The following is a 27400-nucleotide window of genomic DNA, read 5'->3' as shown; positions in this document are numbered from 1 at the left end:
CTCTGCCATTTCCACTTCTGTGCTTACTCTTTCTACACTGATGCTGATATTTTTCATCTGTACTGCCTTGTGGCAAGGATCAATAGTGGAGAGATGCTGTCCTCCAAGTCCTGGTCAGTCCCATGCCACACTGAGCCACTGGAGAAGGGATGCACAGAGAAAATCCACTGTTGTCACTTAGCCTTGGACTAGGAGTGGAGCACAGGCCATTCACATGTTGTTATAAGTTTAAACATCCTCAACAGGGGTGACATTTTTGCAGACTTTAACTCTTGAACCATAAAAGCTATATACAGACTTGCTTTCTGGAGCCCTAAGATAGACTTGGGTACCTGTCATGATGTTTCAATTCAAGAGAGCAATGAGCAATTCAGCTTATTTACCGTCCAAGCTGCCAGACTCTGGCTGCTTGTACTGTCGGTAGTGAGAATTGCTTGTGACATGTAAGTCACTTATGGTGACAATCTGAATTTAGTCTCTGCTGAGTGTATGTGAACTGTAATCCCCCCCGCCCCCTGATTTCATATTCATGCCCAAAGTACAGGAGCTGATGAAACTGTTCAGAAAAAGATCACCACAATTTTTAATACATGGAGAGCAATATGCTTTCCTTATTCTTGATAGTAGGAACAGTTGTGACAGTTCCGCTGTTTTTTTCCTTCGTTTCTTTGTGGTTTTTTTTTTTTTTTTCAATTGCTTATAAGAGCTGTATGAGACAAGTAAAGTAATGGGTGATGACGCTAGTTTTGCCTAGTATTGACAGGTGTGGTTTCACATTAAGAAGCTGTGCAGTAAAGCTGAGACAATTATGTTCAAATTAATAAGCATATGTAACCATGCTCTTTCAGCATCAGTAGTGACACCTGTCTTGGATGAGTGATAATTGCATTCTGTTAACTGTTTTATATCTGTTATTTACCTTGGTGCAGGAATGATGCATGTTTTATTTGTTTGTGGCAACACAATATTATGATATTCCTTGTCTGAAGCATAATTTGCAATTGATATAATGTGAAGTGACCGGTTTGGCTGACAGATTAAACTACTGCTGTTTTGTAAACATATGGCTGGAAGACAGTGAAAGGAAACAATATTAATATCTTCTGATCTCCAATTTGCCCTTTCCAAGAGTACCTAGCTTGGTTTTAACTCTGCATTTGAATATATACACTAACTTAAGTCATGATTTATGAATCACATCACATACAGTCAACAGAGGCCCAAAGGTCTATTTTGACAGTGAAGGCAGATTGAGAGAAGAGTATTGTAACTCATGCAAAGAAACTGAGATAGTCAAGATCTATTTAAAATAAGCAGGGGTCTGGGGGAGGAGGAACGGGGAAGATATCTACACCATATTTGAACTTCATCATTTGGTGTTTTTCTTAGGTGAGAGATCTGGTCCTCTTTTCTATGTGCAAGACAGGGAAGTTAAGCAGCACAAACTGTTTTTCAGTGCTGTGTGTGTAATTGGTGTCTTATCATGGTATCACTGTGTTACGCTTGTGATTATAGATACATAGATATATATATGGGCAAGTATACACACATTTATTTTCTTCAGGTATTACATGCTTACAACACTAGTAATTTTTCCTAGAGCTTATGTGTAGTCCTGAGTACGGGATATAGTGCCAGCAGCAATACAAGCTCTATGGAAGAGCTCATATCAGAGGGCTGAGCAGGGAGGAGATAGGTTTCCTAGTGCTGCTTTAAAGCTGTTGCTGGATGCCAGCTGGTGGCCTCTCCCTGAGCTGTGGAGGTCAGCCTCTAACAGTGGGCAACTCCGTATACCTGACTTATTTTGTATTCCTAAACCAGTTTTAATGAGATACATTTTTAAAGTGCTGTTTTAGTATGAGATTTGGAATGCTGGCAGTGAATCAGCCTCCGAGGACTTTTAGTCTGTAGTGTTTTACCCTGCTCTTTGGCCACTTCTCCCCTTTCTTGCCTGCCATTCCTTGGGCATTCCTCTCTACCTGGGCTGGAGCTGGGACAGGGGCCAGGTGTGGCCTCAGGTGTCCCTGCCACGGGCAGCAGGACTCGCTGGAGCCACGTCCTGTACCAGGAGGGTGCTGGGCACAGGTTGTCTGGTACCTGAGTGCCATCATGCTACAGAGATTAAGCTGCACCACGCTTCTCTAGCAGAGCAATCTGGGATTAATCAGCAGAAGGAAGCGATGAAGTGAGTGAAACATAGCAACGGAAAACAATCCTGAAGTGATTCTTTTTTTTTTTTTTTCTTTTTTTTTTTTTCTTTATGAGAGAGACAGAGGGACAGATACCTCCCAGGCTTTCTGCAGAGCCTTCAGAGGACTCAGAGCAACCTTTAGGTGAGCTCGGGAATCCAGACCCGATTTCCACCTCCTGCGACTTCAAGCAGTCGCTGTGGCTCGCAGGGCGATTCGCTTCACTTCGCTTTGCTTCGCTTTGCTTCACTTCGCCTCTCTCCCCGTGCCGCGGCGGCCCCGCCATCTCCCCGAGGGCTCTGCCCTCACCACGGCGGCGCCCGGTGGGCTCTGCCCCGCCGCAGGCCCCGGCCGCGGAGCCAGTCGGCGCCTGACGGGCGGCGGGAGCCCGGGAGGCCGCCCTGATCCCGATCGCGATCCCGATCCCGGCCCCGGTCCTGATCCCGATCCCGGCCCCCAGCGCCGCGGGGCTCCGGGCAGCGCCTCCCCGGCCGCTCGCAGCGAGGAGCTGCAGCTGCGCGGCGGCACAGGCAGGGGCAGAGAGGGGCAGAGCCCGCCTGGCTGAGGCGGAGAAGTTGGAGATGCAGCCGGAGCCGGTGCCGTAGGCGGTCGGGGCGGCCGGGAAGGGGTAGCGATGTACCTTTTTGGCAGCGAGGAATACGAAGCGGTAAGATAACGCGTGGATTTTCTTCTTACGGTTTCTTGTAACGCTGGGTGTTTCTCAGGATATACCGGGCAGCTTTGAAAGTCTGCCAGTGCTCTGCTTTCTGTGGTTGGACTTCAGTGCTCGCCAGTTTGCTTTGCAAAGTGGCATTGCTCTGCAAGTCCTCCAAGTAGCGAGATACTACTTGGTAGCTAAAACTGAATTTCCTTTCCTTGTCACGTTTATGGGTGCTGAAAATACCAAAATACTGACTGTTATGAGGCTACCCAGACTTTGGGCTGCACTTCCAGATAATTGAGAATTCTTCTCAGACTTTGCACTTTAGATGGACTACAAGTGGGTTGCAGAGCTGACCTTAATTGTATATTTGTGGGAGTGTTGCCAAGCCATTTCTTTTGTCCAGTTCAAAACATGCCATTGTGATGTAATGTTACGTCCATCATAAGAGCTAGCTTAACAAAAACCCGCAGCACGCCCGCACTAAGATCTGACACTGTTTTTACTCCAGTATTAGTGTAAAATGACACTTTAAATCAGTTGGTGATGTAAGAGGAGATGAGAAGTAAACCGCAAATAACTCCGCATTGTTGCATGGCATTGGTATCTGACATAAAAGTTGCAGTTTTGCAGCCTGAGGCTCAAGCGCTGTGTTGTAAGCGGTGTGGATGGATTCTTCCACCCCCACACAACTCGTGACCACGGCACGACCTGAGGAGCTATGGGGAAAAATAACGAGACCAAAGGAATCGTTTATGAACTTTGCTATAGGAAAGCAAAACAAATTTCGCATGTTAAAAAGTGGCACATTCTTTGCATACAACTTGCAGTTGCAAATGTTTTGTTTTGATTATTGAAATTGTTCTTTGAAGTATGAAAGCGCCTTTTATGGCATTCTGGGTTCTCCAACACATTTCAAGGAATTAATTTAGTTACTTTGGATTTTTTTCCCCTTGTTTTGTAATGCCAAACAGCTATGTTTTTGAGATGCAGGAAACGTAGAAGAAGTTGTTGAGGAAAATAATTTAAATGCAGCTGTCTGCACATTGAACTCATTTGTGTGTGCAAGTCGCACAAACTTTCACAGACCAAGCACGGAAACTGAAAAGAGCTTAGTTTCTCCAAAGCAGTAAACAACAGGGCATTACAGTTGTGGATTGACTGATTGTTTAAAAAAAGTTGACAAGCAAAAGAAAGTTTCCAACTATAAGCTTTTAATAGACTGTTTTCTTTAATCCATTTCATTGTAGTTATGTGTAAAGGGGTGCAAATCTGTATTGGTTATTTTTGTTTTGTTTTGCAGTCTCAGTGTTCCTCCACACCTTTTGCAGTTACTTACTGTTTTGTAAAGGGAGTGGGAGCTATGGGTCTGAAATACTCAAGTAACTTGAAAGTCACCTAAATGGCTGAAGAATGGCGCTAGGGTTGTGGAGCCCAGTGCATCTCTCCATCTCTTGTCCTGATACTGTTTCAATGTTATTAAAAATATAGAAGTTCTTTGTCATAGAAAATAGTTTAATGCTTAAGACACCTGTCCCAGGCAGGTGGGACATTGTATTCCAGTTCTTCCACGTAATTAGGCAAAGTGAAGTAGCATCTGTAGAAAAACATAGGAAGTCCACAATGAATTGCATGGGTTTTGGTGTGTGTGTGTATGTGTGTGTTTGTTCTACCTTCAGTATCTCTAGAGGTCCATGAAACCAAAGTTTATTGCTTTGCGCAAATAAAATGTTTCATTAAGTCCATACCAAAATATCTTTTTTTTTCTCTCTTTTAAGCAAGATTATTCTGGGGAAAATACGGGTCTGCTTTTTTTAGTGTTATTTTGGCAGCCAAATTTACCAAGATGTTTGTTTACTCAGTGATAAGATTGCAACGGGGCTATTCTTAAAATCACCAAAAATAGAAAAGATGGCCTATGAAAGCTTGAAGAACACTTTTATTGTTCAATAAAACCTAGAATCAATGGAAAATTTCTCTTTGTACAGATCTGTAGTTCACGAAGCCATATGCTCTGTGCTGTGGAAAAGGCATTTGTTTTATCTTCCTACACAAACAATTACTTATGAATCACTGAAGGACAAAGTCAGTGAAAAGAGTGACAATGAAGAATCTTGAGATTTTGTTTAAAGTTCACTATTAATTTCAGACAATTTAAAATGAGTGTGAGGCATTCTAGCTGTGAAAGTAAAATGTGATTTTTATCTTAGAAAGAAGATTACTAATAAAATTAAACATCGTGTGATTAAAATCTCTCTTAAAGGAATTCAATAAAGCCCTCTTAGAAACCCAACCCTTGAATAACTCTCTCTTTGATCACTGTGTGTGTTTCATATGCACACCTCTATGTCTACGTGTGCACACGTTTGAAGAAACAGGAGCACGTGAAGTGATATTCCAACTCAGTTAAACTCAACAGCAGAACTTAACTGTTTAGACTGGTACAACCAGGTTTTGCATGTGGTTTTGGAAACCTCTTTGGTTTTCTTTTTATTCCAGTGCATAAACAAACGTGGATTATTAGTTAATTCCGAGTGCATAAGAAGTCTAGATATCTGTCAGCACCGATACTCAATTTCTGTAACACTACCCACAAACCTTGGATAAACAAAGATAATATTACTTAAGGATCAGATATCAGAGACAATGCTGGGGTCTAGAACGGCTCATAATTCAGAAAAATTGCTTGTATCATGAAATAGTGAGAAATTATATATTTTTTAAAATCACTTGATAGAACCATGTGGCTGCCATCCTCTCCTGTTCAAATGATTTCTTTTTCATAAATGTTCAGTATCGGGATATTAAATGTCTTTGGCATTGCATTTTAGCACTTCAGGTAAAACGCATAACCTCTTAAGAACTGATGGAATAAACATTTTTTGTGCTGTAAACCTGGAAATACTGAGATGTTTGAGTCTAGTAAGCAATTTTATTTCATAAATAGAGGAATCCATAAAAAGCTATAGGCCAAGCTATCTTATTTGTGGCTACAACTTGTTTGTGTAGGGATTTCCTGTTTGCAAAATAAACTTCTGGAACAGAACAGAATTGGAATAGTTTGTCAAAACCAACAAAGGGTGGGAACTACTTTTCATGGCTGTCTGGTAAAATGTACTCAGCATTAACCTCCCAGAGCAAAAACATTTGAAAATTACTCCAGACAACCTTTTTAGTCACTGCGTAAGGGATGAGGGAAATCTAGGGTTGGGCTTGCATTTTCGGGAGGCCTGGCTGGCCCCCCGGGCTGCGTTTGGCCCAGCAGGGCCTTTCCCACAGCCACAGATCCTCTGCTTCTGCTCTCGGGTGAGCTTTGTGCGGGCCGTGGGTTATCTGCAGCTGTGTCCCACTGCTGTCTTCTTCCTAGGCCCCTGGGTTTAGGTGCACAAATGAAGACTGTCAGGGGCGGCTTGTCTGTCTGTCATTGGGCCCAAGACACCTCGGTGTCTCCCTGCAGCCCTCTGGGGTAGAGATATTGGGCAGTCTTCTAGCAGCGTGCTCAGGCACCGTGTTTGGATTAATTCGGATTTCTTCTGAAGACAGGTTGACTGTTGAAAAGGTGTTTTGTAGCGGAGTATTTCTGAAGCAGGGAGGAGCCTTCTTGGTAATTGCTCGTTTAAGAAGAATCACTGTATTTCCTTCACTTTTAGTTTCATATGTCCTTCCTGAGGTCAATTAGGTGAATGTATATTTATTTACATGTAAATCTTTGTTAAATTTATAGCCAGTCTAAAATGAAATGAGAAAGGGAAGGGTATGTGCTAGCTTAGGAGAAAGCGTGGTGGGCTGGGAAAGGATTTAACTCCTCAGAACTGCAGTTCATTTTAACTACTCCAAAACCTCTGCAGTTGAGATAAAGTGCTGATAACTGAATTCAGTTTAAAACACTATCCTTCTCTGTCTCCATTAATCGCATTAACCCTTTGAACCCAACTTAAAGGGGGTTTGAACTGTATCTGTTGAACTTCCAGCTACAAAATGGTAGGCATGCAAGTTTCTCCTTTCTCTTCAGAAATGATTTGAAGTGAATGGCTCTAATAGTCTATTGCTACAACAGAAGTTGTCCCAAAGGAGCAGTATCAACACTTGGAGTGTGTGTTTGCAGGCACCTTGCTTTCTTTTTCCACACCAATAAGTCTTTATTATTACTTACTATTGTTTCTACCCAGTGGAACAAATTCAATACAAAAGATGAAAAGTCCTGCAGCCCTAGAATAGCCTGGTGGGATGAGGGAGATGGCAAACATAAAAGATCTCCGGCAGAAGAAGAGCTAGGCCTGTGAATGTAAAGGGAAAGGGCGATGCAGCTCGGAGGACTTAATAACCTGCACAAACAGGGAAATAGAAGACACTTTCACCACTTGGCACTGCAGTGCCTACGGTTTGGTTCTTCCTCTTCTTTAGTTGTCTATCTAAAGTTTGACTAAGCTCTAATGACTAAAGCTGTTGGGAAATCTGCTGATTGGATACTTTTTTGTTAGTAAACACTATTTCTAGAATTTTTTAAAAGTATCACAAAAATGAAATACTCGTAATTTCTTGCAATTAGAGAGAAATGGTGTTTTGACAAAGCTGACAGGCTCCATTATGCCATCTATATTACTTTTTATTATGAGCCTGTTGGGGGGAAAATAAAAAACAAAACAAACAAACAAAAAAACAGAAAACCATTTGATAGTTTTCTAATTCTTTGTTGGAATAAGTTGTTGGAGTTGAGTTTACTCAAGTTTTTGTAAAATACATGCCAGGTAATGGAGCATATAGATATTAGGATCATGCTTTTAAGAAATTATATCTGGTGTTCAGTATTTAGTCTCATTTACATTTTTTTTTTCCTTTTTACTTCTAGCTACACATACTATTGAAATACATTTTCTCAAATATCACATGCAACTTTCAAACTTTTGCAGAAAAATAGCTTTTATATATATATATATAAATATTTATATATGTATATTTATATATATATATAAATATATATAAAAATATTTTAACTGAATAAACTCAAAACTTGATTCTCAAAATCTTACTCTTCACAGATTTCTATTTGAAAATATCTGTAGGAGAAATGGAAAACCTCCTGATAATTTCGGTGATATGGTCATGAGGTCCAGAGCAAGTGTTCCGGTTGTCTTGTAAATCCAGCATTTGTCACTTGGATTCTCCAAGCAAAAGTTTTGAAGTTGTCAATTTAAATTAAATCTTCAGTTCCCTGGAGTTTGCTTATGTCCTTTTGCAGGATGGAGCACTTTGCCTAGAATATTAAGGATGATGTTGACAGATGCCAGTTATACTTATGGTTCCTGCAGGGCAGCCTGATCTGCTAAGAAGTATGAAAGTCTGTCTGCTAAATTTCTGAAGGGGTGGAAGGTCTTGCAGCAGTCAAATAACATTCAAACTGAGAATAGGTGCTTTTTGAGTGCTATTAGTGAATCAGTCAAACCCTGATTCCATTTGCAGCAGGCAACAGCTTACAGGGCTAATTTTGCTATAAAAAGGGGGAAAAAAACACCTATTTTAGAAACTTGCTATTGTAAGTCCTAGAAATCGGTCAGGCAAACACATTTATGTGTTTTCAGTGTTTATTCTGAGTCATTGTTAATTACCCAATTTCACAAACTGAGTAAAGGGAGAAAGGATAATCAGGGTATTGTTAAGATTGGAAAGAGTCACATGTCAGTGTTGAGCAATATTGTGTTTGTTGGTTTTTTAATTATATTGCAGATTTACACAGGACCATGCCATGTCTACAAATCATACATCAGGATTGCATGTTTGGGAAACCCAGTCACTCGAATTGCAAGCATGGTTCTGCAAATTACCTGTGGGAGAATACTTAAAATGAAGCCCTGAGATTTGGAATGACTTTTCTTGTTCATCTTAGCTCAGCCTAAGGCAGCAACATCTTGTGCTGTGTTCAGGTGAATACGTCGTGAGGCATACGTGAGAGTAACTTGGAGGGCAGACTTGAAAGGAGGGAAAATTGAACTTGTGATTTGTCCATCCTCAGACAAATCACTTGACATTTTGGTTTGCTGCCTTTAAACTTTAGATGATATTTGGTTCTCTTCTGTTAATGATAGAGGTTTAACCTTTTAAGGCTGGTAAGTTGCTTTAAAGTTACTGGCCTTACACATAACAAATGCTGATATTTGATTAAGTTGCAACTGCAAATGATGTATGCACGTACTAGAAATGAAGTTAGTTGTTCATGCCTAAAACAGGGTGTTTAGTGAGAAGAACGCTACGTGAAAGATATGTTCACAGCCAGAGCTGGACGTGGATTTGTGAAACAGACGCTCTTAGCAGCCCTTTGCCCATGGATCCTCTGCAGCAGCCAAAGTGTAGAAGCAATACAGTTTTTCTTTCCTAAATTGGAAAAATAAGGGTCATTCTGCATGGCATCATTCCCCATGGCTAGCTTGGAGATGTCTCAGCTGTGCTTTAGGCATTGCATGTGAGCTCTGGGATTCCCCCGAGGGAGAGCTGTGGGCTCTAAGCATGCACTGGGACAGCCCCTGAAGTGGTGTCAGCTGGGACAGTGAAGTGCTGGGGAGAAAAACCGTGCTAAACTCATGCACAGAGAGGTCTCGGTCACTTCTGTGTTACTCCCAGGGTGCCCAGCATGCTTTCCAGTTAATGATCTGTGCAATTGTACTGAAAATATTTTTTTTCTCCAGAGTTAAGCAAGTGTTTAACCTCCTGTAGTGCCAGATTAGATTCTTTTTTTTATTAATGATGACATTATTTGATCTTCGTATATTTTTTCTTGTCTCCTTTCTTTAATTTGAATCTCACTGACTGAGGATGGAGCCATTCTGATTATTGACAGTGTATTAGAACAGAATAGAATCACAGAATCATTCAGGTTGGAAAAGACCTCTGGTATCATTTAGTCCAACCTTTAACCTAGTACTGACAAGTCCACCACTAAACCATGCTACTACATTCTACATCTGCATGTTTCTTGAAGACCTCCAGGGATGGTGACTTAACCACCTCCCTGGGCAGCCTGTTCCAATGCTGTACAACCCTTTAAGTAATGAAATTTCTCCTAATATCCAACCTAAACCTCCCCTGGTGCAACTTGAGACTATTTCTCCTCGTTTTATCACCTGGTGCTTTGGAAAAGAGCCCGATCCCCACCTCACTATAGCCTCCTTTAAGATAATTGTACAGAGCCTCCCCTGAGGACCCTGTATAAGGTCTCCCCGAGCCTCCTTTTCTCCAGGCTAAACAACCCCAGCTCCCTCAGATGCTCCTTGTAAGGCTTGTTCTCAAGACCTTTCACCAAATATTGGAGAGATGCACACTGTGTCTGGCCTTCCCCTCCCTCCATCTCCCCATCATGACGCACATGCCAGCCTGTTGACTGTAGCTCAGCTGTCCCTCGCATGGAGTGTAGCTCGTTTGTTTCATAGCGTGGTGTCCTGGGGTATGTTGTGCTTTCTGAAACTCAGCACGAGGATCTGCAATTAACTTATAGAAACAGGGATTTCTGACAGCAAATATGAGGCAAATTGATGGCAACAATTAACCCGGACCTTTTGATACCAGGTTAGTGCTGAGTGTCTGAAGGCAATGAATGTACCTCTTGCTGTGGAAATGGGACACAAGTAGCTCACCACGGCTGAGAAAGAGGTTTGTAACTGAGGCACACACAGGAGGGAGCCCTGGGAAGTGAAGAAGGCCAAGTGGTTTCTGGCATTTAGAAACCAACCATGCTGCTCAACTCCAGGTGATCCAGTAGCAAGGGAGAAGTTGTGTCCTTCCTCCTTCAAGGAATTGAAAATTTGAGTTTATGGAGGCGAGAGGAAGAGATGAGGAGTGTGCAGACTGGCCTGGGTTGGCAAGAATAGTGCAATTCCCTCCGCAGATACAAAGGAAAAAAACAATGAAAAGAAACCAAAAGTATTTTCAAGTTGCATACACAGCGTGGGTGAGCATCCTCATGTTGTTTCCGTAGCTCCCTCCTTTGCTTCTCACTTTCTTCTCCCAACTTGTACTAAGTGCTTTTGGTGAAAAAACCCACAAGGACGGAGACAAGTGCAGAGCCCCGTCTCCATGTTCCCTCCATCAGACTGCATGAGGTAGCCCTGTACCTTGCACCTCCTTTTCCATGTTTGAGTCAGCAGCTGGAAGGATGGAAGGAAGCCTTGCTCAGGACCTGGTTAAAGCAGAAGCTAATATTAGATCTGGGCCTGTAATTTGTTCCAGTTTTTAATGAGAGAATTTACTAATACGGAAACGTACAAATTTTGTGTGTGTGTGTAAAATGCATAATTATTTTTCTCTAGCAAGTTTTTTTAAGACAGTATCAAATGCTTTTTTTCAGTGAAATATCCTACTGCAGCTGATCTCATAAAGAATTTACTGTTTTTACTTGTTACATGAAACCACACAGTCTCTGACTTCCTTCATCATTAACAATAGATCTGTATACAAGTGAAAACAAAGGAGCAGAAAACTAAAGTGAATTCTCAGACTCCCAGATCTCTGTGAAGGCAAACCAGGCCTGTCAAAACCAAGTGCATGAGCTCACAACAGAACAGAGGTGTTCTGGAAAGCCTGTCGTGACTAGGGGCAGGTATTGAAAACACTTATCCAGTTGTGATTGTGTAGATTTGTTCTCAGAAATGTGGTATGAATGTATGATAAAGTAGCATTACCTTTGAGTAGTTCAGTGATGTTCCATGTACTTTTAGGAAGAATTTTTACTGATTTGTTAAGTGGTTCTATGCTCTCTTAAAATCTGGCAAAGCACTGCTCAACACCTCTTGCTGGACAGTTTGCCTCAGTGAAGTCAACCAACAGTAACTTTTACAAGAAAACACAAACAAACAAACAAACATAGAAATATAGAATGGTTTGGGTTGGAAGGAAACTTAAAGATCACCCAGTTCCAACCCCCTGCCATGGGCAATGACACCTCCCACCAGACCTGGTTGCTCAAAGCCCCATCCAACCTGTCCTTGAATATAACTTCATGATCAGGAATAACTGAGTTTTTCCTTTCTGTATTGTCATCTGCTCTACAGGTCTCGCTATTAAAAAAAATAGCTATTTTTCAGTGACAAATTTGAATCGAGTGTAACATAGCCAAAACAAGTGTTAGCAGGAGAGGCACCAAGCTGGCTACAGCACCACAGAGCTAATGATGAGCTAATTCCTTGTGCTTCTCTGATTTACATAGCTACAACAATGCAGAATTGGCTTGGATTTCTCTGCATGCACCTGTGTATGTGTGTGTATAGGTCCGCAGGCTTTTGGGAATTATTTACAACTTGCTCCCTGTTACGCCACATACATTCATACTTCATATTTAATTAGATGTCAGGAGACATCTCTAGTTAGAGAAGTCTTGTGGGTAAGAGATACTAATGTCACGCCTGTTTTAAGTCATTAATTTATAACTCTCATGGTGGAACCCTATGCAGGAAAGTCACAGCTATTTAGAAGCAGGCATCCTAAATGTCTCTTGTTAAAGAAACGGGACTTGTGTGTGCTGTGCATGAATATGGTACAAGAAATTTCCAGAATTTGCAGGGGCCCCAGTGTGGTGTTTCTAAAAATAGCATTATTTTAAAGTCTGTTCTCCAGTTAAGTATTTGTGACATGCATTTTGATTTCTGTGTTGTTTAGTCCACAGATAGATGGGAGTTAGCAAAAGGGGTACATATACAGGCTGTTTTATGTGAAAAATTGAAATCGTGACTCCCCTGCAGCACATATGGGAAGCTAAAGTCACAAAGGCATGTTCATGCTGTCTGCCGTACGTGCCCGGCTGCCTGCTGTGGCAGACTGCCTGGTTTAGATGCTCTGTCTCGGGTAGTGCAGCTCCGTTTCTCCCATCTACAGTGTATGATGCTGTGTGTGGCAGCCTAGATCGCTCGTTGCTCCCTTGACCTTTCAACACCACAGTAGTTATGACAGCTAGATTAAACACTCCTGGCAGGCGGGCTGAATATAGTCTGACATCATTTTGATAGGAACCTTCCACACAGGTGAATCAAAAGCCAGAAAAATCTGTTTTGGATCATGTGATCTGGAAGTATTTCGTTCATCCCTTCCAGGCACAATTCCCTTTATTTCTCTTCTTCTTTTACAGTTGAGATTGTGTGTTCATGCCTGTGTGGGAGTAGATTTTTGTTTTCCAGTCCATTATGATAAGTAGGTCTGATGAACCAGTTCCGAACAACTGATCAGATTAAACTTATTACTTACTTTTCTTCAATACTGGCTGTCAGGAGGTCTATTATAGAAAAATCCATCCAGTTGTTTAAGAAAGCTATGGGCATCTGTCTATATGAAGATTTGCCTTCTCTAAATAATAAACAAGCTCTGAACAATTGGGTTGACAAAATGAAGTGCTGTTTGTTTACTCAGCCTATGTGTTACTTCCCAGATAGCAACTTCAGCTGATGAATAGGAATCACAAAATGCTGGGGATAGTTATTGCATTTTCCGTAAGAGTCACTAATTCTTCTTTCAGCAAATCTTTTATTTATGTAGAAACAGGTAATACTAACCATGACAAGCTTGTTTATTATTTTGTGCGTCTCTGACCATATTAATAACTAGGATTTTTGCAGGGGAAAATTTAGTGAAACTTGGGTGTTTTGACAACTGTAATTACAGGACTGTAAGAACCAGCAATTTTAGAAGCTTTTCTCTGAGGAATGAATGAATGAAAGCCCTGAGAAGCTCTGAGCGTGTTTCTTTCTCATTTATAACACAATGTGAATCTACACGTTTTAACTTAGCAATACATGATTGAATATCCATACAGTTTTTGGCATTTACAATTCTAGAATAAGGCACTGTCTTCTTTTATGTTATGCAGTATAGTTTTATTGTTCTGATAAATGTTGCAAACTAGTCAAATGGACTTAATAAGCATAATTTTTAATGCAGTTTTGACCTTTTTAAAGTCAGTTGCTGTGTTTTGTTCCAAATATCTCAGCAAATATTCTTATTAAAAAGAATTTGTTTAAATCAGAGTATTTGTGTATTAGTGCAAGCAAAACAATGCTGTTGCACAGATCAAAAAAAAAACAAAAACAAAAACAAAAAAACACGTTTCCTACTAAGCTGAATTCTTAAGTCTAATGTCAGGTAGACCATTACAGGAATTTTAAGCAGAGGGAAAAATAGTAGATGGTTCATAGAAGCAAAGCTGATACATGTATAACTATTATTAGAGTATTATATTATAATAATATAACTGTATTCCTTTAAGGAACAGCTCAAGATTGAAAGGAAAAGGTCCTTGCATGTCTTGTTATAATCTATATTTGCCCAAAAGTACATGAGATATTTACTTTTTCCTCATGGGAAGTGACTGCTTTTTCCATGTGTTGAAACTGGCTGTAATGGAAGTGACTTTGTGTCGAACTCGACGCAGTTGTATTTCTCTGCACGTGCAAACCTCTGAGCAAGATAAATTGAGGCTAAATGTCATTTAACTGCATAATTTATTATTTTAAGGTATTAGATTACTTTCAGAGTTCATTTGTATTTTTCTGGTATAGGAAGTTAGCAAGGAAAATTCTGTAGAAAGTTGCAAAATTTTTCACCCATGTAGATTTTCAAAACTCAACTAGACAAGGCCCTGAGCAACCTAACCCGGCTTTGAATCTGGCCCTGCCTTGAGCAGGAGGTTGGACTACATGTCCTCCAGAGGTTCTTTCCGGTCTATTTTTTTATGTGATTCTCTTCAGAGGATATAGGGTATAGAGAAATATTGATGTCACTGAAATGGAAATTCCTGTGTTTTATGGTATAAATCAAAACTCACTCACAGAAGTCAACAATTGTCAATGATTTAGTTCCTGTTGCTGAAGGATGCCCTATATAGGTCTGAGACTTTAGGCCTTTGATCTGTAATTAACCCTAATTCTTTTCCTTCATCTGCATTCTATATAAACATGGTTATGCTCCTAAACAGTGAGAATTGAAGAACAGGGGCATTAGGTTGTTGCTCAAATATAGTCAATTTATCATATGTATCACATTGTGGTTTACCACTTATATTTAAGAAAGTTGTGTTCTACTTCCCTTAATTATCTTGTGGTCTTTCTAGGATGGAATAAGTCTTATTGTTTGCTATAATTCTGTTGTTTGTTATACAGACATCCTGGCAAGAACATGGGTGGCCTTCAGAGATGCTTAAATAAAATCATAAGGCTCATTGTACAAGACTCTAATACCATATGTGAAATTTTGCTTTTGCTGATTGACTTTCCACTAAAACTTAACAGCAAGAAAATGATTTTTTTAATCTAGTTATCACAAACACTTACTTGTCGATACCAGCTAGTAATTTAAACTGCTTTGCCTTCTGGTTATAAGAGTTTTCCCATGCATGCGTGGATGTTATTGCCCTCTCCTCATCAGTAATATGGATTTTAAGGAAAAATGAATAATTTTGCTCAGCCATATCTTGTTAGTGCAAAATAATTCTCAGATCAACTTGTATTCAGAGGTTTGATGGACTTCGCAGGGAAGAACATCTGGGAAATGGTCAGGATATGGCTATTCTTAGTGTATTGAGGGAGGAAAATACAATCCAACTGATACCATTTCTTCCAACCATTCTGGCCTTGTCAGCAGAGGACTAAGAAGATTTGAGCACTTTCTGTAATCAAATTCCTCCCAGTTAGAAGCATACATTAAAAAAAGGCAAATTAAAAGAGGAAAAAAAAAAAAAAAAGAGGCAAAAAACCCAACCACGAGTTATGCTGTTTTGCTTAGGGCTATTTTAAATAAACCTGGACATCTGTGTTTGTAAGTGTGGTGGGAGAGATTAGTCCTGCCGGTTACACAACATGTTTTGTGGATCAGCTTGCCTTGTGACAATTGACAGCGTTGTCCCTGCAATTCTGTGGTAGATTTTATGGCGTGAATAAAATGCTATTCCATTTAAATGAGATCTTTTTTACTGTGATCAAAGGGGAAACAGGAAGGAGCTACTCTTGAGATCATTGGCTATCTTGATTTTGAAAACGAACAGAGCTTTAAAATACATGATGCCTTTTGAAATCACAAAAGGATCCAAGCCTGCAGACAGGCAACAGAACACGAAAGGTTATAAAAGAGCACATTTGTGTTACTGTGCCAAGTTCAGCAACAAGCGTTTCCTTTCTTTCTCCACAAAGAAAGAAATAATAAACCGTAATTTTTGTTTCACCCCTTGTGAACTCAGAAACTTTAAGAGTAAAGGAGATGCGAAGTTTATGAGTTACCGCTGGTTATAGACTGAATTAACTATTGCAGAAGGAAGGATGGAAGAAGGAAAGTTCAGGTCTAGAGGGGGAAGTTCTGGTTTCCTCAATAAAAATTTACAATACTTTGTAACAACTGCTTTAGCTTTATATAAATCAGTTAAGGAAAAATGTAAAATAATTGTAAAATGTAAAATAATAATGAGTTACTAAATTCCTTTTTCCAAAACAGCGATGAGCTGGAATGCATCTTGCATTTATTGCTGACTTCTGGCTTTAACCTGACCAAGGAAGCCAGCTTTGTGTCTCTGGAGAATATTCCAGGGGGTTTGACTATGAAGATACCTGAGTTGTGGTGCAGCAACACATATACAATCTGTGGGTCCACTGAGGTTTTGGGTGGCAATTTTTTAAGCAGAAACTGGAGGAAACTCATAAAACTCCCTCATAAACTGAAGGAAATAATGAATTTTAAATCAGCATAACCAAATGTGTTTAATTTCATTTCCGAACAATGGAGCAAGAGGAAAAAGCAGCCTTTGGCCAGTGCAGCTCCAGAAGAACACAAATTGGCAGGGAGGACGTGGATTTGTTTTAATTTCTTTGGTGAGAGTTAGCACAACTTATTTTGAGACCTGGGATTTCCATTCTTGAGTTTGTCGTCATTGCAGGTGCCGAAGGCTGTCTTCTCCTCTGTGACCAGCAGCTGGGCAGGGATGTGGTGGAAGGAAGCTCTTCCTCTCAGGAATCTTCCGAAGTTGCTTGATGCTAGTAGCATATTAGTGATGTTACTTTACGGTGATGTGTAGCATTGTTAACCTTAATGTTTTTAAATGAGCTGACTATCGTATAGCACGTCTAGAAATACCGGCTTGCCAAGGTGCAAGTTCTGCAAGGAGTATTTTGTTAGATTTCCAAAGCTGCAGATTCATCTAAAATCCTAAGCTCCTGAATACAGCATCTTGTGCAGTAAGAACACAGAGAAGCACAGGTGCTACATCCAGGGGAATGATCACCCCACTCTGCTCAGTACTCCATAGACCACGTCTGGATTAATGTGACCAAATTTGATGCCTCCCAAAAAGAAAATAAACCAGGATAAACCCTGGATAAACCAGGGTGGGCTCAGCAGAGGGCCCCTAGAAGGTTGGAGATGGAGCCCTCGTGCTGCAATGAGAGGCTGAGGGACGGGGGCTTGTTCAGCCTGGAGATGAGATGGCTGCTTGGGGGGAGGTTGGACTGGAGATGTCCTGAGGCCCCTTTCTGCCTGAAATACCTTGTGGTCCTGAGAATAAGAGGGAGTATGTTAAGTCTCTGACACCGGAGAGAGCTCAGGCAGGTGTTTTAGTCCTCAGGCATTCTGAGGATTTTGAATTTGTCAGCAAATCAAGCATATTTTGTGTTGATATTCAGTATTGCAGCAGTAGATAAAAGAGCAACCAGTGGTTCACAATTTGTTGCTTCCTCTCAAGGAGGAAATAGCTTGGAGAGGGATATGATGTAATGTGCTCTCCTGACCCAGACGAAGTCTGTTCTGAATCAGAAAGAAGTCTGGTCCTGAAGTTTCTCTTATGTCTGAAAGACAGAAAATGTTTGGTCTTGTAGGTCAAATCCGGAGTTCACTTATTATCCTGGAAAGTGGCTGTTGTGCTCTACTAAACTTTGAACATTCCAGAGTATGAAAAATATTTCAGCATTGAGTTCAGAAAGATCACAATATCTTGTGCTTTTTAAATGTTTTCCTTTAATTTTTCTGTTGCAATTCATTTATATTTTATTTTCCTTCAGGTTAGCATCTAATCATTGTCTTCAGGAGCTCACACGTTTCTGTTTCCACATTGCCTAAAACATTTACTCCTCTTCTAACCCTCCCATCTTTATTTAAATGGTCATATCTCAGTGGTGCTATTACAAATCCAAAGTACAAGATCTGTTTTAGCTGTAACAAAAATACGCATAGATTTGTTCATTATTATAGAATATATACTATTGGGTGGCACGCTTTGTACCCTCACCCTCTCTGTGTGGGTGCACTGGGCTACATACAGCTTAGAGTCAAATCTGAAAGAGCCAACGGATGCGAAGAGTTGACATGATGCAATCCATACATCAGCTGGTATATTTTGGATTTAGAACAATAATTTTAAAGATAGGAAATGCTGGAGAGATGCAATTTTCCAAGATTATTATTTTGGTATATGATAGACAAGAGGGGCAGGAGGTCTTCCCAGAGAGACTTCTGCATTGCTGTTAAAGTATTACGCACTGTTGAATTCTTGAAATCCGATGAGATTAATTATTAGAAATCTGGTAATATCTAAATAGAGTAAGGGGCCCCATCTTCTCAAAAAACTGCAAGCGGTTTGCTTTGCTTTATGCTAGACCCGGAGGATAGGTAATGGGTGTAAAGCACCAGTCCTGATGTTTCCCAAGCAGCACACACAAGGCTGAAAGCTGGAGCTAAGACCTGAAACCACAAGGACCCACGTGGCTCGGGATACACTTGGAAACCGAGCTTACATTTAGCCCACCGATGAGGCTATGTGTATTGTAGGTAGTGTTTATGGCCTGGAATAAATGATGCCACGCAGTGTGTAAGCAGCTCGCTTGGTGTTTCTGGCACTAATGGAGAGAGCAAGGCTGCAGGTGCTTAAAGGACGGTCGTGCCTGCTAGTGATACCTGGGCTGAGTCACAGACAGACAGACCGACCGCTGGTTGACAAGCTTTAAGTGAGCCTGGGTTAGTGAACACTTCATTAATTATTTCATTAGTCTTCACTGTGTGTAATTTGACAACGGGGTTGAGAAGAAAAGCCCACCTAATATAAGCAGTGAGCAAATTGCAGTGTTTTATGTCATGACAATCGCTGATTACTGTTAACAAAAGATCATGACTGGAAGAATCGAGATTTCAGCAGTGGAAGGTGAGCTGGAAAATAAACTTGTCAGAAGTAGAAAAATGTTGTTTCTGACAACTAATCTATGACAGCAGCTTCTTCACAGTGCACACTTGCCAAACTAACTCGAGAAGATATATGGAAATAAAATAATTAGTTAAACAGATGAATATGTTTACAGTATAGAAAGGAAGGGTAGCAAGCATAAATACGTATTCAAAGCAGCTGTTACATTTGAAATAGTAGAATATGGAAGACTTCACTCTATATGTTTAATCTCAACATTTTTAGAAATTAAAAAAACAAACCCAAACCTTCCATTAGTTATCTGGAGTAGACTTAAAATATTAAATTAGAAAACTAAGTAGGGCTTGTATATATAGAGATAATTTGATGAAATGCAAAGGCAATATTTTTTTCTTCAAAATTCTCCATTGCTAACAGCATTTCATGCTAAATTTTATAGGAAGTTATTTTTAAGTATGCAGAAAATCTTAATGACTTGAACCAAAATCCCAGATAAAAATATACTGAAGATCTGGAACAGAGAATCTAAATTGGCACTTTTAACTGAGCTGAGACAAATTGAGATGATGGTTGCCATGCTTTTCTGTAAATTCTTTCCTTTTCTAGTTGTCTTTCTGTTTCCTTGGTGTCATCTCAGATGCGTTTTCCATTTTTCCTCGTTTTAATTGAGAGCCCTTGCGATTTTGTATCTGACCTGATCTTTGTCTCTCTCTCTCTCTCTCTCTCTCTGTTCTTTCTTGTATATCAGCTCATACCATTTTATATTTTAAATCCTTTTTTTTTGTGTTGTCTTTCTGTAATTTAAAATCCTTCCTTTGTGATATCAGCTGTTGATTAATGCAGTCAAAAACGGTATTTTTTTCTTTCGTGAAAACCTTACTTTTTTTTTTTTTACCTGTTTCTGTCTCAGTAAACAACACCACAATGCAACTTGTTATTACTAATAATCTTGGTTTACCTTTGCCTAAGGGCTTGCACATATGGTTAAGTTACCATGGCTTTAAGAAGTTGTCATGAGTCAACCAAGTTGTGCTCAGATCCGTGTGCGTGCTGGCAGTCTGAGACAAAAGTGAGATGATTCAAGTTCAAGCAGCTTGCAATCATGTCCTTGGTGTATTTTTGTTACTCTGACACCTCTCTCTGAGTTGTTCCACTGGAAACATCTTACCTCTGTTGTTGCTCTGACTTTTTCTTACAGCTCAAAATCATCAACAATTTAATCTCATCCTCTATATCCAATTAATTGTTTCAATGAAAAATCAAATTATATTGTTTTAAAAAAAAAAAAAAAAACTAAAGTTTTTGATTATGTGATTATTGTTGATAAACCATATTTTGGTGAGTTAGGAGACCTCCTTGGTTTCCTATCATTGCCCTCTTCCTAAAAAGCACTCTAAACTTTCTCTTGTAAGTGGGAGAATCTCTCTGTCAGAATATAGAGAGCTACCAGATTATCCTCCTTCAGAGGCTTTCACAGAACTAATCTCTGCCATAATACATATAGAAAACTTGCTTAAATAACAACCCACCATGGTTATGCAATGATGAGTCATAATGCTGTTACTGAATGGTTAAAATTGCTTTTTCTATTGCGCTTGCTACCTTGATCCCTTTCTTACTCCCATTTTTTTTCTGCTGACATCCTTCAGACTGCAGATTCTTTTAAGCATGGTATGTCATTCACTTTGTGACTGTACAATGCTTAGCACAACGCGGCCTCAAATAGTCGTCTCTTTTAGACGTTTTTTGCAAAATATGGTAAACTGTAACACACCAGAACATCCCACAGATTTGGGAAAGTTTGGCTTTGGTTGAGGGGTCTGTGTGTTTGGTTGATCACTGTGCTAAGCTCCGCAGCTGCCTTTTTGGAAACGGTTTGCATGTTGCCAAAAGTTTTCCAAAGAGTAGCCACAGAAAAAACAATCAGTCCTCTAAAAATACAAACTCATGCTACTTTCTCTTAACAAAGCAACAACAGGAAAACAAACATTTAGGCTAGTATTGTGAAAATGTTAGTACAAATGTGTGCCTTTTTTTTTTTTTTGGTGTGCAAATTTTTTTTTTTAAATTTATTTATTTGCTTGATAAAGTACCTGGTACAACTGTTTCCCTGGTCTAAGAATGCCAAAATCTTGGATTCTGCAAAGCTAAGGTCTGTTTTAAAAAACTCATCCAGCTGTTGATTGGATTAGCATCCTGGAAACCTGTTAATGTCCAGCTGGGTGCTGCGATTAAGCTTGCCAAAGTCATGTTAAGGGTAAAGAGAAGACTGGTTTTCTATATAATCTCCTTTTTAATCACATTGCCACCCTAAAGCTCCCAGCTGTTCTAAAATTTCACTCCTCCTGCTATATGAATGTCCCCTGTGGATGTAGATTCCACTGCAATGCCCAGTTTGCTGTAAACCAAAAAATAAAGAAAAATTCTAATCACTGTTGCTTTGGTTCTTAAATGCAAGCAAAGCATTTCAGTGACGGTTCTAAGAGTTGTTTGCATTCCCTATATGGTGCCTGTGGCAGAGCAGCTTTACAGCATTTAAGTGGAAATGGGCGTGTGGTGGGCAAATGGCCAGCCTCCGCTCATGCCAAGGACCAGAGAGGGCACGAGGACTGACTAGCCTTTGAGCCTGCCAGGCTGTGAAGTGTCCATGGCCCTTACCCAAGGAGTCAAAAATTCCTGCCTCATATCCCCTTAATGAATGCGTGCTCTCCTTCCTTTTCCAAAATATATTTCATATTGCACGTACCACAGGTACATGCCAAACAATCAGAATTACTTCAGTATTTCCTTAAAAATACAACCCTCAAGTAATTAATTTTACAATCTATACAACACTGTATGGCACTTTCAGAATCGAGCTGTGTTTTAGGCTTTGAAGAACATCTTTCAAAATAAAGACATTGCTTAGAGGTCTAGAGAAATCTTCTTAAACAAGAAATTTGCACGTTTGCCAGCTCTGGCCACTGTGCAAGACTGAGGTACCCATTGTACTGGTGGTTTTTTTCTAATTGTATGGCCCACAGACTGCAGGTTGGTCAGTCCGTGATGAAACATGGCAATCTGTGTTCTTTGTTAGCGTGTTATGATTAAAATTTGCCCATGTCAGCAGTTTCACTTTATGCTATATTTTAACATTTCACATTTTTCTTGTGTTTTGCATCACTTTTAAAGATTTTTAAATGAATTGAAAATTTTAGAGAAGTAACCTTTCAATGTTTTCTTTTCTATTAACTTATTTTTTGGCATTCCAGGTGTCGTAGTGCGTCAGATAGCCATGGTATATCATCTCAAATCATGTCCTAACCTAGTGAGACCTAGCTCAGGTCTCACTGTGCTAACAAAGAACAATTAAAAGTATGAAGGCATACAGATATTTCTCCTTTTGGATTTAAAATTCTCTTCAGCATTAAATAAGTGAAGAGATGAAAAATACATCTGAGAGGAAAACCTAGCATTATAAATGAGGACAGTGTGTGCATTCACATGTACTTCTTTTTTCTTGTAAAAGCTTGTATGTTTGCACACTGTTTCATGTCTTCATTTAATAAATAATACTGTAAAAAGTCCCTCCTTGAAGGAACTTGTTTGATAATTCTAACAAGATAATTATTTGAGAATTTTCAGGAGTTTGGAGTTATCTGTCCTAGTGATATTCAATTCATAAGTGGATTACCAAGCTAAAGAAAAACCCTGTGTTCTCAGAGGACCACTTTTATTTTTCATGAGGAAGGCATAATATAAAGTCCATGACCGAATTTGCAAGTGTAATGATAGCTGTATGAACCCAGAGAGAATTTATTACAGTAACAGACCAAACACATCAGATTTTGCACTACAAACGTAACCTTGCAGACAAAATCTGTAGCTAGGCTCCCACTGTACTGACCAAAGTTACAGGTGGGTAAAGAAAATTAGCATGAAAAATAAGATCTCTAGAGGCACCACCTAATTTAACTAAGGAATTTCTACCTACAAGTAAAGGAAAATAACAGCAAGAATTATCTTTACAGAGCAGTGTTTTTTACCTGGAAGACAGTCTTATGAAGATGATACGCCCCTACTACAAAAGATAAGACGTTTGGTCTTGAGGAAAGAGGACCTCAGATATGATCACATGATTTTACACTACGGATGTGAAAAGTATGGCTTCATAAAAAAAAAAAAAAAAAAAAAAAAAAAAAAACTTATAGAAGCTACTCTAATAGAATAAGTGATAAGATAGTTGGTAAATATTTGACAAGTATGTCATTAAAACCGGGAATGATTTTTAAAACAAACACGTTTTGTAAACCTGCCACATAAGGAAGAGAAAAGGAGAAAAAGAATAAATAGATGGGATAATTATTAACGTGAGTTATCTCACTTTTCTTAGACAGCTTCCTATGGAAGATGAGTAACTGGGGGCTATAGCAGCATGTATCATTGCAGCTCTTCCATATTGCAGTGGAATGAGATGAACACCTGCAGAAACACAAGATTTCAGAAGCACTTGGGAAAAGTCTCTGCTAGTCTCCAGAGCAAGCTCTGAAACTTAGTGTAACCCAGGGAGGTAGGGCAGTTTCCTTACCTGTAATGAATGGGCAATACACATCCACGTGGCAATATTTTCCTTGAATAGTCAGGGTATTTCCAAGTCAGATAAAAAAAAAAAATAATGATGAAACTACAGTGAACTAAGTTTTAAATTATTTTTCTTTCATATGAAAGTAGTTGAAAACATTCCTAGTTTGTATAAAAATAGTCACTAGCTTATAAAATGAATTAATTGTATGATCCTCCTTTTCTGGATTGCCCTGATGTCAGACTTCCAATTTTTTTTCTGTGCTCAGGAATTTACATGACCGTGTCTGTCCCACTGGGGAAATAAATGTAATGTTGTGTTTGATACATGTGATTTGTCAATATAATTAAAATAAATTGAATCATTATGATTTTTTTTGAATGTATGTTGGGTTTGTGGCCAACATAAGACATGACCAGCACTACAAATGATCTCTGCAGCCGGAAAGATGAAATTCCAGTTTTAATAATGCTGACCTAACATCTGGCTCCTCTAGGGCCACAGGAATTACTTTTCTGTGCTTGGTGTCTTTTTTTATAGGCTGAGGACCAGTTAGGCAGCATCCCTTCTGGACAGCAGGATGAAGGACAGTAAAAGTGATTCCACGCCACTTCATCAGTGGAAAATGTGATGCATTCACTGTGGAACCACTGTAGAAAGCTAGCACCCCCAGTGTCAGTTGTGTGATTGCGGTGTCAGACTTGCTCGTTGGTTTTCCTCTTGCTTAAAGACAGCATTGCTTAGGGGTTGATCTGTGACCGGGTGCCTTGCTCTGCTCCAGAGGAGCAGCATGGAGCTGCAGAGCTGGGGAAGGGTTTGGAGGTGCCACTGCTGCAGTGAATGGTTGCTGGGGGACCCTGGAGTGTTGGGGGGCTGGGGTTCTGGAGGGGGGGGGGCGGGTGGTGGCTTTGTCACAGTCTCAGCTTTCATTAATGCTCGATAATATTAATGGTTTTGACCAATGGTCACTATTGTGTCAACCGTAATAGCCTTTAATGTCTAGGCTGAACTTCTGGCCACTTGTTGCTGCTCGTCCTTTGTCACCGTTGCCTCCAGCTCCACTGGTGCAAAGTCACAGTAAAGGGGAAATTTAAACAATAGGCACCTTTGAAATGGGCTTACAATGACTTTGGGCATTTCCCTTATGGACAAGATTTTTTTATAAATTCCAGGGAAAGTTTGAGTATATTTTATTTTTTTCTCCTTTTGCTTTAGCTCACTGGGCATTTTAGTTTTAGAAGATCACTGTAACATATTAGATCTATTTGGACTCCTGTAAGCAAAACATCCCTTAATTTTCTTAATGTAATTTCCTTGATGTCTGTTCAAAGACAGGTTATTAAACTTTTAGCTGTAACCAATCTTTTTTTTTGACCAGAATTCTGCATATCTGCCAGTGAATCGTAAATGTTCTGGATAATCATGCCTTAGTCTGTTATTCCCACGTCAGCTTATGAAAGGATGGAGGGTGGCTCTGGAAAGCAGAACGTGGAAATGAAATGTTTCCTTTTGCTTTAGCCCTGTTAGCATCTAATATTTATGCATTAAGCGGTAAGTTGCATCATCCTTGCTTTTCTCATCTGTCAATGTCAGGAAAATACAAGCAGCGACTAGGGGGTTAAATTCCCGTTCAACAGGCGCATTTTGGGATTTACGTCTCTGCAAGAGGGCTCGGTGCCTTACAGTGACGGGAAGCGCTGCGTGACAGGAGCAGGGCTTGCAGCAGACATGCATGACAGCAGCGAGACACTGTACCAGCTATTCCAGCTTTGCAGGGACCTCACGTTTTCCAGCTGTTTACCCTTGAGATGTAAAATGGCAATTTGGCATAGGCTACCAGCACGGTGTGATGTGAGCATCTGCGTAAAAGGCTGCACATATGGAGCATGCCCAGTGCTCTGAACAGCCTGTTACCCCACCCCCAGCCAATCTAGGAAGAGATGAAATGAACTTTGCACTTGCAAATGTCACTGAATACATTTTGCACAGGATTTTAAAAGGTTCTCTTATAAGCACTATTTTTAACAGCCAAATCCGCCCCCCCAAACGAAAAGGAAAAAGCCCTAGGTATTTTTCTGTGGTCGATCTCAGTTATCATCAATTGAAGCCTCTCTCACAACATTTACCTGAAGTCTGGCTTATTTTACCTTTTTATCATTCAAGTTGATTTTTTTTTTTTTGAGGTGGTGTGGATTTTTTTTTATTATTTTTATTTTTTGCCTTTTTACTGGCATGAGAAAATTTGAGAATTTAATTGCACTAGAGTACTTGGAAGCAGCGAGGCTGCAAGCTTGAAAGGCAGAGGGAAGAGAAGGAAGGCTCTCACAGCAGAGCATGGATAGGAAAGGAGCCGTGATTCTGCGGTGCTCAGTGTGCACATGTTTTATGAGATCAGTGCCGGGCGCTGCAGCTGCGGACAATAACTGAGCTGTCTGGCTAATGAAGGCCACCTGGATCAGGCTTCTGAAAAGAGCCAAAGGAGGACGTCTGAAGAATTCTGATATCTGTGTAAGCCCTACATTTTCATTACTGGCATATATTATATGTATTGTAGAGAGGGAGGAGAAAAAAAAATACGGTGAGGAGAGTGCAGTTGTTTTCATTCTGATTGAATTAGCAGAACTCTGTTTTGTATGCAGGGAGATGCAGGGGGAAATCAGAGCTGTCATTATTTATAGAGCTGTTCTGGCATTGTGACTGCTTCCATTGTGGCAATACGTGGACGTGTGTTGAGTCCAGACAGATTTTATTAGTTGGAAGTTGATTTGTGGTCATTTACATGTTTTGCTGAGGGGCAGAGATGGATATGAGCCATTTGCAGTTCTGATGGGGAAAGTGTGTCAGGTAAAGAGGTTGCCCTAAAATAAAAATGGATAGCAGAGTTTAATCCTGCTAGCAGGGATATTGTGTAATGGTAATTATTGATACTGAAGTTACATCTTGGCTACAAAAATCTGTTTCCTTGCTAATAATGTCACTGCTTAGAGTTTTCATCTTTATGGAGCCATCCTTGAAGCTGCTGTGTGTCCTTCAGCCCTGCACTGCACCACTGCTGTAACTCTACAGAGCAACTGGCTCTGGTTACTAAAATGCATGTGAATAAGAACACAGGCATAGTGCAGGAAATATAACACTGGGGAAGACACCTGCACTTCTGGAAAGTGTCCAGAAGAAAATATTTACTTAGATGTAATTTTACTAAGTGACTTTCCCTTTTTGGCAGTTATTCTCTTTTCAGGGATACAGATTTAATAGGAAAGACAAGGTGAATAGCCACTTCTGCTCTTCTTGAACGCTGAAACAACTTGTGACATTATTTTTCTTTTCCTTGTGCAGGGTTCGGCGGACTCCTACACCAGCCGTCCATCCGATTCAGATGTATCTCTGGAAGAAGACAGGGAAGCAGTGCGGAGAGAGGCAGAGCGACAGGCCCAGGCACAGCTGGAAAAAGCAAAGGTAAGATGTTATTTTCCTTTCATAAAATTCATAAAGAATAAGATTCATAAAATGTTCTGCTTTAAAGAGCTGTCATCTCATCCATTACTGGTACAAATGTTTATAATGTGTTAACATACACTGTAAGACCTGTTATAAAGATTTTCCAGACAACAGTAGGAATTATATTTTTCAGGAAAAATCACTTAGAATCTGAATTTGCCATAAAAGGCATTCAGTTAGCATGCATCAGTAAGAATAATCTTATTTAAATGTGTACACTTTTTCTTTTATTGAATATACTTATTAATTTGCAATGCATATGCTCAAAGCTTAGAGTTTTTACTGAAGATGCTCATGGAAGTTTGCCTGTGGATCCCTATGACACTTAAAACTTAAGAGTTCTA

General features: G+C 39.9%; 1 protein-coding gene across 15 annotated transcripts in view; it reads left to right on the top strand.

The window, feature by feature from the left end:
* Positions 1-27400, top strand: part of CACNB2 (calcium voltage-gated channel auxiliary subunit beta 2) — a 245833-nt gene that overhangs the window by 136230 nt on the left and 82203 nt on the right. For 10 of the 15 annotated variants that reach the window (XM_040545628.1, XM_040545622.1, XM_040545621.1 and 7 more), the window contains one exon: positions 26895-27014. In XM_040545628.1, the coding sequence (XP_040401562.1) occupies positions 26895-27014 (120 nt within the window). The other 5 variants (XM_040545632.1, XM_040545633.1, XM_040545626.1 and 2 more) reach the window with 5 other exon arrangements.

Source organism: Cygnus olor, chromosome 2 (assembly GCF_009769625.2).
Source record: "Cygnus olor isolate bCygOlo1 chromosome 2, bCygOlo1.pri.v2, whole genome shotgun sequence".
NCBI classification, from domain to species: Eukaryota; Metazoa; Chordata; class Aves; order Anseriformes; family Anatidae; genus Cygnus; species Cygnus olor.
This window is presented reverse-complemented; position numbering and strand designations above follow the sequence as displayed.